This window comes from Haliotis cracherodii, unplaced genomic scaffold (assembly GCF_022045235.1).
Source record: "Haliotis cracherodii isolate W230 unplaced genomic scaffold, xgHalCrac1.p SCAF_3, whole genome shotgun sequence".
NCBI classification, from domain to species: Eukaryota; Metazoa; Mollusca; class Gastropoda; order Lepetellida; family Haliotidae; genus Haliotis; species Haliotis cracherodii.
The window spans coordinates 29,799,608-29,817,179 of record NW_027266286.1 but is presented as its reverse complement, the minus strand read 5'-3'; the positions used below and the strand labels follow the sequence as shown (position 1 = coordinate 29,817,179).

General features: G+C 42.6%; 1 protein-coding gene across 2 annotated transcripts in view; it reads left to right on the top strand.

Moving 5' to 3' along the window:
* LOC139473768 (coatomer subunit beta-like) overlaps nucleotides 1-17,159 on the top strand; it is a 36,399-nt gene extending 19,240 nt beyond the window's left edge. Inside the window, exons 5-24 of one of the 2 annotated variants that reach the window (XM_071256520.1) lie at nucleotides 464-578; nucleotides 1,310-1,402; nucleotides 1,789-1,926; nucleotides 2,332-2,451; nucleotides 2,859-2,966; nucleotides 3,930-4,073; nucleotides 5,136-5,281; nucleotides 5,726-5,822; nucleotides 5,977-6,031; nucleotides 6,541-6,643; nucleotides 7,358-7,478; nucleotides 8,536-8,607; nucleotides 8,956-9,111; nucleotides 9,677-9,766; nucleotides 9,923-10,009; nucleotides 10,497-10,641; nucleotides 11,453-11,572; nucleotides 11,892-12,127; nucleotides 15,650-15,805; nucleotides 16,348-17,159. In XM_071256520.1, the coding sequence (XP_071112621.1) occupies nucleotides 464-578; nucleotides 1,310-1,402; nucleotides 1,789-1,926; nucleotides 2,332-2,451; nucleotides 2,859-2,966; nucleotides 3,930-4,073; nucleotides 5,136-5,281; nucleotides 5,726-5,822; nucleotides 5,977-6,031; nucleotides 6,541-6,643; nucleotides 7,358-7,478; nucleotides 8,536-8,607; nucleotides 8,956-9,111; nucleotides 9,677-9,766; nucleotides 9,923-10,009; nucleotides 10,497-10,641; nucleotides 11,453-11,572; nucleotides 11,892-12,127; nucleotides 15,650-15,805; nucleotides 16,348-16,419 (2,374 nt within the window). In that variant the 3' untranslated portion in view covers nucleotides 16,420-17,159. Of the gene's footprint in view, nucleotides 1-463; nucleotides 579-1,309; nucleotides 1,403-1,788; nucleotides 1,927-2,331; nucleotides 2,452-2,858; nucleotides 2,967-3,929; nucleotides 4,074-5,135; nucleotides 5,282-5,725; nucleotides 5,823-5,976; nucleotides 6,032-6,540; nucleotides 6,644-7,357; nucleotides 7,479-8,535; nucleotides 8,608-8,955; nucleotides 9,112-9,676; nucleotides 9,767-9,922; nucleotides 10,010-10,496; nucleotides 10,642-11,452; nucleotides 11,573-11,891; nucleotides 12,143-15,649; nucleotides 15,806-16,347 lie in introns of both variants that reach the window. The other variant, XM_071256519.1, reaches the window with a different exon arrangement.
* Nucleotides 17,160-17,572: the final 413 nt, after the last annotated feature.

The following is a 17,572-nucleotide window of genomic DNA, read 5'->3' as shown; positions in this document are numbered from 1 at the left end:
GTCTTTTCCAGACTCGATTATTTACAGACCGCCGTCATACAGCTGGAATATTGAGGAGTTCGTTGTTAAATGACAACAAGATAATTACATGTGTAGCATGCGCACAAATAAAGGTAACCCAACACTTGATAAGAGTTACCTATTGGGGTAGAGAGTTATGTTTGATATAAAAAAAATCATAACCTCACCAACTGACTTAAAGATTGCAATGCTGTTAACAGGTTTTTTACAGTCAGTAAAACTGCAGGAGACTGCTTAGGAAACCAAACAATATAGGGGCATGAAAGGTTTGCTTTCAGGAATTGTATGTCATTGTAAGGTGGTGCAACTGGCAGTGCAGAGTTGACAGTTATGATCCCTTGTCTGTCATCACCATGGTCCTACTCAGGGGTTTCACCAAACCCTTAATATTACTGAACTACTGCTGAAAGTGACCCAACTGACTCCCAAATCCCTCTTTCAGGAATTTTGACTTCCTGATCCCGGATGCCCCCGAACTGATTGCTAACTTCCTGGAGGGGGAACAGGACATGTCCTGCAAGAGGAATGCCTTCATGATGCTGATCCATGCTGATCAGGTCAGTTTATGTTCACACACTGTTTATAATAAAGCACTGGTTATTTCTAATTGATAAGTTTTATATTCAGTAAAAGTGATTGGAAGTTTCTGTTAGTGCTGCTGTTTCAATAAATCATTTTTTGTTACATTTATATCTTTGTGTTGTCAAGTTTCTTGAAAGTTATTTTTTATGCTGATATATATCGATACAACTAGTTGTACAGAGGTCCATTGCTACCTTGGCTGGATCTGCTAATTGTGGGTTGAAATCCACAAGTGGTCAGCATTTACAACTGGCTGACTGTGAATGTGATGTACATATGAGCTCTGACTGCGGTTGTGAGGTGGATGATCTCTGTGGTTGTGAGGTAAAAGATATGTCACTGTTATTGTGATCTAGGTGATCTCTGACAATGATTGTGTGGTAGGCAATTTGGAACTGCGATGTATATAAGCTCTGACTACGGTTGTGAGGTAGATGAGCTCTGTGGTTGTGACCTAGAAGATATGTGACTGTTATTGTGATCTAGGTGATCACTGACTGTTGTTGTGATCTAGGTGATCTCTGACTGTTATTGTGATCTAGGTGATCTCTGACTGTTATTGTGATCTAGGTGATCTCTGACTGTTATTGTGATCTAGCTGATGTCTGACTGTTATTGTGATCTAGGTGATCTCTGACTGTCATTGTGACCTAGGTGACTATGATTGTCAGGAAGATGATCTGTAACTGATTCTTTTTAACCCCAGGAGCGTGCCCTCAACTACCTGAGCAGCTGTATTGACCAGGTGACCTCCTTCGGGGACATACTACAGCTGGTGATCGTGGAACTCATTTACAAGGTAAGGCCACAGCCTGGGAATGCATATTGACATTGAAGAGAAGACTTGCTGTCATGCTGCTAGTTATATTGATAGGTCTTTCGTGAATGTCCCAATGGATGTTCAAGTGACCACAAAAGAAATTATAGATTAAGTGGAAGAAAATGTCTCCCTTGTATGTTATAGGTGTGTCAATGTCCGAGGTGTCATTATCACATGCATATTTCTTTCAGTACTATCCAACCTGGTATTGAGGAAGCAATGACTGAGCAGATGTTTGTTCAAATTATACATTAATGAGATTAAATGCCAATTCTGAATGTAAGATGAATCAGATGAAGTTTTGTGACTTCTTCCACAGATACCGTTCAAGATCTGGTGTGCATGAAAGTGTGTATGTGTTGTAGGTTTGCCATGCCAACCCCTCTGAGCGTGCCCGCTTCATCCGCTGCATCTACAACCTCCTCAACTCCTCCAGCCCCGCCGTCAGGTACGAGGCCGCCGGCACCCTCGTCACACTCTCCAGTGCCCCCACGGCCATCAAGGTGAGGCTTGCTGCCTTCCGTCTCAAACATGGCCAGTATCTTTGTGATAATGATTGTTCTGATTGTATCATGTATTGTATAAGTTACATGAAAAAGTGGACTGTCTCAAATTCTGTTTCATTAGTCATGTTAGTAGCACATAATAAAGAGGACTTGATTACAATTTTTAGGTTTATGTTCCCTCCTTTTAACAGATGGGCAAGTGTGTGCAATCTCAATTATTCGGGAACTATCCACAGCAATTCCTGTGTGTTATGTTTGTTGCTATGGTGTCATTTGTATCAAAACCCAATGTTATATATTTTCTTTGGTGAATTTATTATATTTATTATATTTTATATTTACTTAATTTCATGTAATTTGTAATGTGCTACAAGATGCTCATACTGTGGCTTCCAACTGTAGGCTGCCGCCAGCTGCTACATCGAGCTGATTGTGAAGGAGAGTGACAACAATGTCAAGCTGATTGTCCTGGACAGACTCATAAACCTTAAGGATGTCGCTGCACATGAGAAAGTCCTGCAGGTCAGTAGCATTTGTACCCAAACTCTTCACCACACACGACTCCTCAATATACTCATGACTTCTCACAACACATGACTCTTCACAACACAAATGGCTCCTTACAATACACATGACTCCTCAATATACTCATGACTTCTCACAACACATGACTCTTCACAACACAAATGGCTCCTTACAATACACATGACTCCTCAATATACTCATGACTTCTCACAACACACATGACCCAACACAACAAATGACCCCTCACAACACTTGACTCTTCACAACACACATGGCTCCTCAATATACTCATGACTTCTCACAACACACATGACCCAACACAACAAATGACCCCTCACAACGCTTGACTGTTCACAACACACATGGCTCCTCACGACACAAATGAATCCTCTTGATTGTTGCAGGAGCTGGTGATGGATGTGCTGCGTGTTCTGAACGCCCCAGACCAGGAGGTCCGCAAGAAGACCCTCGGACTCGCCCTTGACCTCGTCACATCCAGATCCATTGAGGAGGTCAGTCTGTCAGCCTCAGTTCCTTCTCATGGTTATAGACTGTGAGAGGTGGTGCGGAATGAATGGTTCACACTCTGTGACAACACCTTTCACATCTTGCATTTTGACATCAACGTCAATAGACTTAATGTTAAGTCTAGAATCAGGAGACTTTTTATTTAGAATGAAAAGAAAAGGTTACTAGGATGTTCCAAAAGGGAATGTTGAGACATTCACAAGGAATGTTGGGCACGTTGCAAGCCATGAATGGCTTAGAGTAAGCAAATTATTTATTAGGGTCTGCAACAGCTCGAAGCACTTGCACACTCTTCCAAATTGGTGGCGCAACTACTGCTTGGTTGCCTTGACCTAATGAAGAACGTAATAGAAGATGCTTGATGAGGAGCTGATGAATTTGTGACTACTTCGAGGATGTGGAGCAGACAGTTGATCCAGTCAAGAATTTCTTGTTCCACTGTCAAACTTGGTGGCCATTTTGCTTTGATATCAGAGACACCTCAGCCAGCAATTGGTAAGATTGCAAGCGTCCGAAAGTTGGTCACCCCGTGGTAAGGTCAATTGGTGTACATAGCTTGCAAGTGATTGGTGATTTGCAACGCACCCTTATCTTACAAGCTAGATGAGACACCATATTTTGGTAATCCTAAGCATTTTCATTAATCTGACCTCTGTCTGAATACAAATATCATAAAACAATTCAAACACCATTATCATGTCATGACTTACATTCATTGACCACCTGCACATAGCAACTGGAGTGCTGTGGTCATTGCAAGCCTATGTTATAACATGTCATAGTCCTACAGTCACCTTGTACAAGAGCTCGCCATGCAACTGCACTAGCATCTATTTCATACAACAAGGCTACAGAATATCTGTTTGACTGATGTTGCTGTACCCACCCTGTCACACCCGGATGTCTTGGTATAGAGGTTGTAACGCGCTGTATGTTGTGTCTGTCAGATGGTGTTGGTGTTGAAGAAGGAAGTGGTGAAGACAAACAATGTTGAGCATGAGGACACGGGGAAGTACCGCCAGCTCCTTGTCCGCACGCTCCATCAGTGCAGCGTCAAGTTCCCCGATGTTGCTCCAGTCATCATACCAGTGGTGAGTCAAACATCATCTCATTCAGTCATACCAGTGGAGAGTCAAACATATCATGCAGTCATACCAGTGGTGAGTCAAACATCATCCCATGCAATCACACCAGGGGTGAGTCAAACATCTCATGCAGTCATATAAGTGGTGAGTCAAACATCATCTCATTCAGTCATACCAGTGGAGAGTCAAACATATCATGCAGTCATACCAGTGGTGAGTCAAACATCATCCCATGCAATCATACCAGGGGTGAGTCAAACATCTCATGCAGTCATATAAGTGGTGAGTCAAACATCATCTCATGCAGTCATACCAGTGGTGAGTCAAACATCATCTCATGCAGTCATACCAGTGGTGCTCTTTATACAACTGTTCACTTTTGTAATTAGTTGAGTTAAGGGATAGAGTAAATGCTGCTTTATGATGTGCACATGGAGCTCATCAGGAACAAAAATCAAAGTAACCTTATTGCAAGGCACAATGTCCATTCTGTTCATCCAGCTGTCATCAGTTAACTTTCAACCTCTCGTCTTAAATGAGTTCCCTTATTTCAGGTCATTGTTTAATTGAAATTAGAAAACAAGTTCAAGTTTAAGTCATTAATATAAACTGTAGCAAACGTATATTAAAATGATTTGTATACAGCATTATGACATCCTATATTTAATATGCAGTAAACAATGTTTATGATGAACTCGCTTATAACGAATTGACAGATATAACAAACTGTTTTTTTTTCGATGACAATGCAGTTTAAAACAAACTGTTTATCTCTGAGCTGCTCACGTGTCACCAGTCAGCCTATCAAAACATCAATGGTCACGCACGTTTGTTCAAAATGGCAATAATATTGAAGGCAAGCAATTAGATGGATTAAGTACCAACACCTTGTCCTCAATTTTACCCTCAATTAACAATAGTAAAAAGGTCAAAATGCTTATCATGAACTACAGTTATATCGAACTAAGATTGGTGGTCCCTTTAAGTTGGTCATAACCGTAGTTTACTGTAGATAAAGATAAGAAATGCCTGTTGGAGCACTGTGACTGTAATGTGCCTCTCCTGCAGCTGATGGAGTTCCTGGGTGATCAGAACGAGCTGGCTGCCGCTGACGTGCTGGTGTTTGTCCGAGAGGCTGTCCAGCGCTTCGAGCAGCTGCGTACCCTTATCATCAGCAAGCTCCTGGAGGTGTTCCCCACCATCAAGGCCATGAAGTGAGTCCCTGTCTGTAACTAACACCCCTCAGCCCCCTTCCACGACGAGCTGGAAGTCTGGCGCAGATACAACAGTCATAACACTGAGATGGTTTTATGAAACAGGGCCCTGGTCTGAAGTCAGAAAATTTCTACTCCCATTTTTTATTACAATACCACTGCATGGGGGTAACAATTGATGTTTTTTGTTCTGACTTTGCTAAAATGTCTGTGACGTGTTTATATTGTAAAGTATGGTCACAACAGAATGTACAACTCTCACCATATGTTCCAACTGAGTCATCTTTTTTTATCTGATAATGCAAATTTTTATCATATATATCAGCTTCTGTTTGAGAATTTAGGTTGTTTCATGTCATAGGACCAGGTTTCTCAGTGCTTAGGTTTCTTAGTTTTTCAATGCTGTACAAGATGTCCCTGAACAGGATGTATGTGTGTTTCCAGGATTCACCGAGCTGCGCTGTGGATCCTGGGAGAATACTGCACAAGCTCCGAGGACATCCAGCTGGTGATGACCCTCATCAGACAGGCCCTGGGAGATGTATGTACACACAGCCCTCACACGTCCTGCTTCTCTGTAGCAGCTGTCCACCACCAGGCAGTGATATACCTGCAATATTGCTAAAGGCAACTCGTAACCTCCTCATTGAAATGACTGTCTTCTTTTGTTATCTATGTTGTTGTTTGTGTTGTAGATCCCGATTGTTGATGATGAGATCAAGAAGGCTGCTGGGGAAGTGAAGGAGGAAGGTGAGGAAACTTGTAGCCCCAGATGCAACAGATGTGTCATCAATGTTCCTCGTGTTGGTTCCTGGCCAGCCTAGGGACATGGGTGGCCCACACATCTGAGGCGCTAAAGGTTGCTGCACAGAGTTGCATCCCTTTGGCATTGGATGTGAATTGGGATTTGTGTCCTGGATCATCATGACTGTTTCTTGGTTTGTCAGCACCATATTAGTGCTCATGGATTTCACCAAGGTGGCAAGACCTGCATCATTTCAGGCCCTCCCACATCAAGCTGACAGGCTGTGATATAACTGAAATACTGTTCAAAGCAGTGATACTCACTCAGTCGTGGCAGAATAGGTCATCATGTACTATAGTGGTCAGGGTGAGGACCATTCCCCAGTGGCAAGTGTCTAAGACCTGCATCACTTTGGACATCACTTTCCTCTGACATCGTAATTAAGTAAGTAAGTTAATCATGCTTGAAGCAACATTAATCTCAACTCACTTTCCCATGTTGTTCCCCCTTGTAGAGATGCAGACCGGCGGTGGAGTACAGAGACTGGTGACGGCTGATGGGACGTACGCCACCCAGAGTGCTTTCAGCGCAACATCCAGCTCCAAGAAGGAAGAGAGGTAACACAGAAACTGAAGTTTAGGGAACACCAATCATCAACAAACTGAAAGACATCCTTCAGCAGACATTGCTCTAATACAACCAAATGTATATCTCAACATTAATATTGAATTCACTGAGGGGTGGTAGGGTAGCATAGTGGTTCAAGCGTTGGCTTTTTGATTGGCTCGTGTCATATTTAAGTATTCTTTCAATGGCTTGTGATTGGCATTCCGTGAAGTGATTTAACCTATATATCGAAGTCTGCTGAAAAGTCAATGTCAGTCATTTGGGGGTCCTGTGGTTATTTAAGCTTTTGTTTAATTAGGGACCCTAAATTTTTATCATTAGTGAATTGAGGACCCCTCAAAATTGAGAACTGTCATCATTAGTTGTAATGCAGGTAATATGGATGGGTTGAATCCTGAAAATAGTTAATAACTGTATGTTACTGCTATACCTAAGACCGTCTCTGTAGTCTAGTGGTAAAGCGTCAACTGGACGAGCGGAAGGCCCAGGGTTCATTCCCCCACGTCATACCAAAAGACGTTAAAAGATGGTACTTGTTGTTACCCTGTCTGGCACTCGGCATTAAGGGGCTAAAACAAGGACTGGTCGGCTCGGGGTCAGTATACTGTGTCTGAATGAGGTATTCATGTTAAACTGCAGCATTGCATCTCAGTGGGCTTGCACCAGTGATGTAGCATCTGATGAGCCTATGCTTGTGTTCCCAGACCCACCATGCGGCAGTATCTGATGGATGGAGAGTTCTTCACTGGCGCCGCCCTAGCCACCACTCTCACCAAGCTGTGTCTCCGTTACATCAACATCAACAAGGATGTCAAGAGACAAAATGTGAGAACATCTTCCTTATCAGAAAGGATGGTAGAGTATTCAATTGGTTACAGCATTTACCCTTCACTCCGAAGTCCTGGGTTTGATTCCCTAGATGGGTACAATGTGTGCCCATTTATGTTGCTGGAATATTGCTGAAAGGTCACTCTCTCACTCATTCACTCCTGGTGAGAAGCAATCCACAAAGCAGTTTTCGTGATGGACTGTATTAAGTGTTTGTTAGAGTAGTGGCTATTGAAGTCATTCCTCAGGTCAGGAGTGTTGTTTGAATGGGTCCAAGGTTGATCCCTGAGCAGACATCGTCAATACTTCAAAGGTTTTACATGCACCCGTGAATACACTTGTCTGATTAGCAGTTTTACCAACAAATCAAGGCATAGACTGGTTCAAGTGACAGTGAAACCAATGAATGCTCAAACAAGTGAGTGATCTGATTGCATCAGCATCACACAAATGGCAACACATGCCATACCCTGGCAGACATCTTCTCTACACCTAGTTTCAGGCAGTGGTCATGAGCTGCCCATGGAGTAGGGTGCAGGGGATTTCCATGTGTTGTAAATAGCTCCATTATGTTAGTAAAAACAGACAAACGTGACTACTACACCACAAAGTGGACATATATATATATATGTACTACTCAAAAGAAGTTAAACAACACCTGATTTTTTTCATCTTTGATAGGCATTTAAAAGTTGGAGTACTAAGTAAGGATAAGAATTTATGGATGAACAACTTCTTTATTACAATTAAGAGCGATGAACCTACACCGAAACGTCGCTCTTAATTGTAATAAAGAAGTTGTTCATCCATAAATTCTTATCCTTACTTATTTTTGCATATATCTATAGTTAATCTGTCATGGCTGGTGGATATTGCAACACAGCCTTCCAATACTGGGTGTTATTTAACTAGTAGTGAGTAGCATGTATAGTCAATTAAGATGGAGAATCATACTGTATGTGAAGTATGGACAGTGATGTGCAGAACGTTGTAAGAAACCTGCCTAATACTGACCCTTCCACCAGCCTGACTCTAACCACTTCTCTCTGTGCAGGCCTTTGTGGCAGAGTCCATGCTCATCATGGCAACCATCATCCATCTGGGCAAATCAGGACTTCCTACCAAGGTCAGTGTTTTCCAAGGAAGTAATGTTCAATGTCACATAACTTTCAGCCTGAGTCAATGAACAATCTTCTTTACTCATCATGTATTTGGTGATGGAATGCTCTATATGTCACAAAATATAAAATGGATATATCCCTTGAGTGAATGTCACCACTCCCTTCTGTACCAACTTTTGTCTTTTTGTGTTAAATAACATTATCTCATCCTGTGACTCAGCCGTGGCTCATGGAAATATCAACGTCAGACAAACAAAGAGGATATTTGTTTACATAAAGGTCTTCCTTGGTCCCCTAACTTTGACAGGAGTCTTCTGTATGAAATCAATGTTGTTTGCGTTTGTGTGTTACAGCCCATCACAGATGATGACATTGATCGTATTGCGATGTGCCTGCGAGTGCTGGCTGAGAAGTCGGAGCTCATGACCGACATCTTCAACAACCAGTGTCGAGGGTCCCTGTCACTGATGCTGGCAGCCAAGATTGAAGAGGAGAGGGCACAGCAAGAGGTAATAGATGTGGCGGATCTGATCTGACTACATTGAGGTGATGAACATACAAATATCCTGAATATCTTGAACATATGTACAGAGGAATCTTCAAGTGATTCAAATTCTATGAGGTTCAGTCGGTTAGCCTTGTGGTTAAAGCATTCGCTCATCACGCCGAAGACCTGGGTTCTATTCTCGACATGGGTACAATGTGTGATGCCTATTTCTGGTGTCCCCCGCCATGATAATTGCCTGAATATTATTAAAAGTGGTGTAAAACCAAACTCACTCGCTCAAATATTATGAGAATAATTTGCAAAAATTTAACACTGATCATGTCAATGGCAAATAATGATCCCAGCAAAGGAACACTGGGTCAGAGCAATATCATGACGTAGGAGCTGAAATGGGCTTCATACATTGTACCCAGGTGGGGAATCGTACCTGAGTCTTCCTCATGACAATCGAATGCTTTAACCACTAGGCAACTGCCCTCAGAGAAAAGGAAGTATCAACTTTTACTTTATTCCACATTATACGTCCAGCCATTCTGTGGAAGTCATTAGTGGAATTCATCTTTCAGGCTGCACAGAAGAAAGTGGTGAAGGTTCAAGCTGATGACCCCATCTCCTTCACCCAGCTCGTCAACAGGGCTGAACTTGGCACAGGGGAGGTAAGTAAGACATGTTCCAGATGTTAGGAATTTGGATAATATTTAAACTACCTCTCTCTGGTGATATCCTGCACCACTAGTGTCACCGATTCCAGTATTTTCTTTATCTTAGTATACATGATGTTTTCTTTCAACAATCATTTTTATATTATTCAGAACATGTTTGAGCTGACCCTGTCTCAGGCTCTTGGGATGAGCAACAAGAAGGATGCTGACCCTGCCGGAGCGTCAAAGCTCAACAAGGTGATGTTACACTTCAGGCTTCTTCAGTAGGGCAGGCTCAGGTGGCACAGCTTTCTAACATGCTACAAATCACGATGCACCTATGATTGGGACTCAATTTCCAGATTGTGCCCGCTAGTTTCTCCACAGAGGTAAAAGACCTGCATCACTATGAGCTTTCCTCTAACATTACACACACCGACTGTGATGTTGCAAGAGACACAGTGCTGAATAATATGGGGATCAGATGATAACAAAGTAAAAATGTTTGTTTCTTAATGGATTGTTGTTCATGCTGTCAGTCACTGGTTTGGTTGGTCCAGGCTTGATGTTTTCACCGTACGATATTTTGCTGACTGCTGCACATCACATTCAACGATTGATGCTTTATCTGATCAGTACATGCTATGTCTTATCATATGAAGAGTTCATACTGATATTTGTGGCCAGTTAGTATTCAAGGAAACACTGATACGTGATGTTTAATGCAGTATCTTTTGTGTTCCAGGTGACTCAGCTGACTGGCTTCTCCGACCCTGTGTACGCGGAGGCGTACGTGAACGTGAACCAGTATGACATTGTCTTGGACGTCCTCATTGTCAACCAGACGTCAGACACCCTGCAGAACCTCACCCTGGAGCTGGCTACTCTTGGTAAGATCGCCCGAATCCCGGGGCCAACTCCTGAACATGTCTTGTCAGGGTTGTGTATGTGTTTAAGTAGGATGTGCCATAAAGTGATCACTTTCTTTGTACGCCCACTGCACCTGGGAGCATGCAGTGTAAATAGTAGTTCAAGGATAGAGGGAGAAGACACCTGTGTGCTGGGTGATGATGTCAGATGCATCCACTTCCTCTTTGGTATGCTACATCTGGGTGATCTATTTAGTCATCATTGGGGGAACAAGGAAGAACAACCTTTACAGAAACCTATAATTAGGCTTTCCCTTTCACAATAGTATGAAGAAACATTCACCGCCACCATGTACAGTCAAGTCCCACTAATCTGACATAGTTGGTTGCATGTGATTTTGTCGGATTAACGAAACTACGTAGTATCAACGTTCGTGATATAAAATCGGAGAACTACACAATAGCTAATGATACAAACACGTAATAAAAAAATAAATATTCATATTGTTATGTTACATTGTTAGCAGAATATGTTTTCTAATCATGCAACCTCTAAAGCTTAACACAAAACAACTGTTACGGACTGTATGACTTATTAAAAACACTGGCTGTGTACTCGCAGGCAGATGACCACGGAGTACACTGATCACTATGTCGAATTAACAAGACATGAGTGATTTCAGTAATTTGTTGCAAATTACGTGTGTCAGAGTCGGGAGTGAGAGATTAACGGGTCAAAATAGCACTGATTTAAACAGTTCCCATCATTAGTGTCGGATTAACAAATGTCGGATTAACGAGACTTGACTGTAATTACTACCCCACATTGCAGGTGACTTGAAGCTGGTGGAGAAACCCCAACCTCTCACCATGGCTCCCCACGACTTCTGTAACATCAAGGCCAATGTCAAGGTCGCCTCTACAGAGAATGGAATCATCTTTGGAAATATTGGTGAGATATGTTACTGGTGTTGTTTAGTGCAGACTAATATTTCCAGGCTTTTTGTTGTTCACATGTGATTTGTTAGGTGTTTGTTTTACTGTTGTATTTTTGTCTTTGTTTATGGTTAATGATTCATACAACAAATTAAAGTGAGAGTTCCCTTATGAGCTGTATAAACAACAAGGCTTCCAGATTAATCTAACATTGTCATGATATTAAGAAGAAATGAATGTTATTTTTTCCTGTGACAAATTTGATGAGATCCACTATCACACAACTGATAGTGATATATGGTTTAATCTGACCTTTTTCCTTTTCCTATCCACAGTGTACGATGTGACAGGTGCAGCAAGTGACCGCAACTGTGTTGTCCTCAACGACATCCACATTGACATCATGGACTACATCGTGCCCGCCAGCTGCACCGACTCTGAGTTCCGCCAGATGTGGGCGGAGTTTGAGTGGGAGAACAAGGTTGCGGTCAACACCAACATCCTTGACCTTCACGAGTTCCTACAACACGTGATGAGGACCACCAACATGAAGTGTCTCACCCCTGAGAAGGTACCGGTGCCAAATGCAAGTAGAAATCTTTCTATTAAGCACGCTGTTCTTGTTTCCTGGAGCATGGTGCATGGCTGTTTCCTGTTGCTGCACTGTGGGATTGGTACAACCACTGTTTTCTCCTCTGTCAACCAGGTGGTTTAGTAAACTCACTGCAGCCCATGTCAAGACAACCACTATATCCTCCTCTGTCAACCAGGTGGTTTAGTAAACTCACTGCAGCCCATGTCAAGACAACCACTATATCCTCCTCTGTCAACCAGGTGGTTTAGTAAACACACTCCAGCCCATGGCAAGACAGCCACTATATCTTCCTCTGTCAACCAGGTGGTTCAGTAAACTCACTGCAGCCCATGTCAAGACAACCACTATATCCTCCTCTGTCAACCAGGTGGTTTAGTAAACACACTCCAGCCCATGGCAAGACAACCACTGTTTTCTCCTCTGTCCACCAGGTGGTTTAGTAAACTCACTCCAGCCCATGTCAAGACAACCACTATATCCTCCTCTGTCAACCAGGTGGTTTAGTAAACTCACTGCAGCCCATGTCAAGACAACCACTATATCCTCCTCTGTCAACCAGGTGGTTTATTAAACACACTCCAGCCCATGGCAAGACAACCACTATATCCTCCTCTGTCAGCCAGGTGGTTTAGTAAGCACACTCCAGCCCATGGCAAGACAGCCACTATATCTTCCTCTGTCAACCAGGTGGTTCAGTAAACTCACTGCAGCCCATGTCAAGACGACCACTATATCTTCCTCTGTCAACCAGGTGGTTTAGTAAACTCACTGCAGCCCATGTCAAGACAACCACTATATCCTCCTCTGTCAACCAGGTGGTTTAGTAAACTCACTCCAGCCCATGTCAAGACGACCACTATATCCTCCTCTGTCAACCAGGTGGTTTAGTAAACTCACTGCAGCCCATGTCAAGACGACCACTATATCCTCCTCTGTCAACCAGGTGGTTTAGTAAACTCACTGCAGCCCATGTCAAGACAACCACTATATCCTCCTCTGTCAACCAGGTGGTTTAGTAAACTCACTGCAGCCCATGTCAAGACAACCACTATATCCTCCTCTGTCAACCAGGTGGTTTAGTAAGCACACTCCAGCCCATGGCAAGACAGCCACTATATCTTCCTCTGTCAGCCAGGTGGTTAAGTAAACTCCCTGCAGCCCATGGCAAGACAGCCACTATATCCTCCTCTGTCAACCAGGTGGTTTAGTAAACTCACTGCAGCCCATGTCAAGACAACCACTATATCCTCCTCTGTCAACCAGGTGGTTTAGTAAACTCACTGCAGCCCATGTCAAGACAACCACTATATCCTCCTCTGTCAACCAGGTGGTTTAGTAAACTCACTGCAGCCCATGGCAAGACAACCACTATATCCTCCTCTGTCAACCAGGTGGTTTATTAAACACACTCCAGCCCATGTCAAGACAACCACTATATCCTCCTCTGTCAACCAGGTGGTTTAGTAAACTCACTGCAGCCCATGGCAAGACAGCCACTATATCCTCCTCTGTCAACCAGGTGGTTTAGTAAACTCCCTGCAGCCCATGTCAAGACAACCACTATATCTTCCTCTGTCAACCAGGTGGTTTAGTAAACTCACTGCAGCCCATGGCAAGACAACCACTATATCCTCCTCTGTCAACCAGGTGGTTTATTAAACACACTCCAGCCCATGTCAAGACAACCACTATATCCTCCTCTGTCAGCCAGGTGGTTTAGTAAACTCCCTGCAGCCCATGTCAAGACAACCACTATATCTTCCTCTGTCAACCAGGTGGTTTAGTAAACTCACTGCAGCCCATGGCAAGACAGCCACTATATCCTCCTCTGTCAACCAGGTGGTTTAGTAAAAGGTTTAATGTGTTGCATAGAAAGTGAGATATCAAGACTTCTTTGTCCATTTTATGTAACTGTTCTGTTGTGAGCCGTATAGAGTAGCTGAGTGGGTAGCTCTTTACTTGCCCCTCCAATGCCCCGGGTTTCCACTCCCCACATGGGTACAGTGTTCTGTTGTGAGCCGTGTAGAGTAGCCGAGTGGGCAGCTGTTTACTTGCCCCTCCAATGCCCGGGGCTTCCATTTCCCACATGGGTACAGTGTTCTGTTGTGAGCAGTTTAGAGTTGTTGAGTGGGTAGCTGTTTACTCTCCACTGAAATATCATGACCAACAATGAGGAAGATGTTTTCCATAACAATCTCATGTCATTATGCATAGAAGAGTTAAGAAGTCAGGAAGTGAGTTAACATGTTGATGAAGTATAGTTTCTGTTGGGTAGATTTTTTTAGTTCCTTTGCTTCGCATGTTTATGTTTGTTAAATTGAGCACACCAAGACCCTCACTCACCCCCAGTAGCTTACATCACTGCCAGTGTCACACACTATCTATACAGTGGACCAGCACACCTTACATTAAGTACACCAAAACCCTCAACCACTCCCAGTAGCTTAAAACCTCTGCCAGTGTCACACACTATCTATACTGTGGACTTCTTTTTTTTAAAAAAGCTACTATTCTTTTTGAACCCTGTTGGAAGGTTTGTGGTATCTTCAACATGGGGCACATGTTGCCCAGAGGCCTATGATGGTGATATTTGCTGTATAGAATATTGACCCAGGATCTGCCAAGAGAGGTTTCTAATCTCAGATTATGATATCATCATTAGTCTGATGGCACCATATCACCTATTCCTACAGGTCCTTGTGAGTTTCACCAAGTGGTAGACATTTATGACGTTTGTCTTTGATGCAGTGATGTCATGGAAATATTGTTTACATCAGCAGTAAACATAGCTCACTGACTCACCAACTTGAACCAGTGATATCAAGACGTATATGACGATTGTCAAAACTCTTTGAGGTAAACGTCTATACACTTGGAACAAGTGGGCCATGGAGTATAGTAACCCTTGTTGTGTTTTTAATTTCATTCCAATTGGTTAAAGATTTCCCTGAATAATTTTCAAATTTCATAGAAGTAAAAATGTGTCTTGAACTGTAATTTGATGTTGTTGAACATTAACATGATTGGTTTGTATTTTGCATGTGTATTAGTGTTGTTTGCATGAATTATTTTGTTGTTTATTACTTTAGCCAGTTATGTTCTGTTCGTATTAGAATAACATGGTGAATTCTCATATCTTCCTTATCTCACAAACCTCAGTTGCTTTGTAGAATTTGTAATCTTGTTTCAATGTGGTACTACCGTAGCTCAACTGGCTGGGCTGTTAATGGCCAGTGTGAAGACAACACTGATGAGTAAGGTGAACTTTTGACATAGTGACACCTATTAACATCATGTCTTATGGAATAAATTGTTGTGGTCTGTTTAAATGAAAATGATTCATTGTATATTTACTGTGATCAGAAGGGTCCAATACTATCAGAAGGTCTATGTAGGAGTGTGGATTTCTGAAAGTCGGAGCACTCGGAGCACTCGTTGTCCGTGCTGGATAGTTGCTGCAGAGTTGACCATGTTATAACTTGTTCTTTCTTTCCCTAGGCTATATCAGGCAGCTGCGGCTTCATGGCGGCCAACTTGTACGCCAGGTCAATCTTCGGGGAGGACGTGCTGGCCAATCTGAGCATCGAGAAGCCAGGTCACCTGGGCAAGGATGCCTCTGTTCAAGGTCACATCAGGATTAGAGCCAAGAGTCAGGTGGGTAGTCCAGGGATTCCAGGGTAGGAGACTGCCTGCCTCTAGTGGACAGCAACTGCCCGGGTTGCTGGTTTAATTTCCTGGCCATGTCATACCAAGAGACATGATAGTACTTGTTACCCTGTTTGACACTCCTGTTAAGGAGCTACAACAAGGACTGGTAGGCTGGGAGTCAGCATCATGTGTCAGAGTGAGTTAAACTGCAGTATGGTAACTCAGAGGGCTTGCACTATTAAACCGACATAAGTCCAGACTAGTACACACACACACACACACACACACACACACACACACACAAAGTGATGAGGATCCCATTTTTAACTATGAACAAATCTCTTGAAATGCAACTTTGTAGAGTAACAAGCTACATGCAGAGTAACAAGCTACATGCAGAGTAACAAGCTACATGCAGAGTAACAAGGTACATGCAGAGTAACAAGCTACATGCAGAGTAACAAGCTACATGCAGAGTAACAAGCTACATGCAACCTTGTAAAGTAACAAGCTCCATTTTTATTAAGCTACTGTTTTGTTCTTTTCAGGGTATGGCTTTGAGCATGGGAGACAAGATCAACCTGTCTCAGAAGAAATCTCTGAAACCAATGGCTGCATAATCCTAGCGGTCACATCGCTGGATGTTCAGAACATCTTCTGGGAAGCCATTAGTTGCATTGAGAATTACAAATTATTCTATTTTTAATGTGCAAGAAATTGTTAAACTATTTAATAGTTATTCCAATATTTAATCTTGATTTCAACCTGTTTAGTGTATGCACTAACATTCACAGGGGAAGTTGTGATTACTCTTACATTGTACAGTGTGTGTGATCAAGTACAGGCTGTAGGCCTATGTGTTGCTTGGATTTTGGTTCTGGGTAAGAATACGTCTCCAGGAATCGTTGCATGTCATACGATGCAACTATATGAATTTCTGGGCTGGAATCAGTCCCCACCAACTCAGAGGAGGCGACAAAATGGATTTGGTGATCAGGCAATGACTGTTGATTGCATGTCGTCGTACCACAACGGCATGACGTATCAATCACTAGTTTGTCAGGCTGCAGTCCTGTAGGTTGAATACTGTTAGTGCCATGTTAAACAACACACATTTATACCTTTCAGTCTTATTATGGATGTACATGTGTACAAGTGAATGTCATATTTATGGATTCACTGTGGGATTTCTCACCAAGTTCATGGCAGTGTAATATACTGTCTGTAAATATATATTACTGATTTGCCAATGTTGATGTCAAGTCCGAATGATGATACATCAGCTAGGTTTAACCTTCTGTCTTTGATGAGATGTTGGCTCAAATATCGCAGGTAATAAAATATAATGTACATCTGGAAATGTTTTCTGTATTACTTTACCCCAGGGATGCATGTCTCACAACCTTACACACTGGTGAAGATGCCAGGTTAAAATAGCCTTCAATGCTTGTCAGAAGAGGCAACTGAGTGGATTCTGTGGTCAGATATGGAGTGCTGGAGATATAAGTCACTTGTTTGGAATATTGCTGACTGGTGTTAAACAAGAAAGTAACCCAGCAGACTCCTTGTACACACTGACCTGTGAAGATACAGGTAGAGAATAGGTCTTCAGCATGGTTATGTAAGAGGCGACTAACCTGATCAGGCGGTCAGGCTCACTGACTTGGTTGATGCTCATGATGTCAATCACTGGATTGTCTGGTCCAGATTTGATTATTTACAGACTGACGTCATATAGCTTGAATATTGCTGAGTGCAGCGTTAATCAACAAA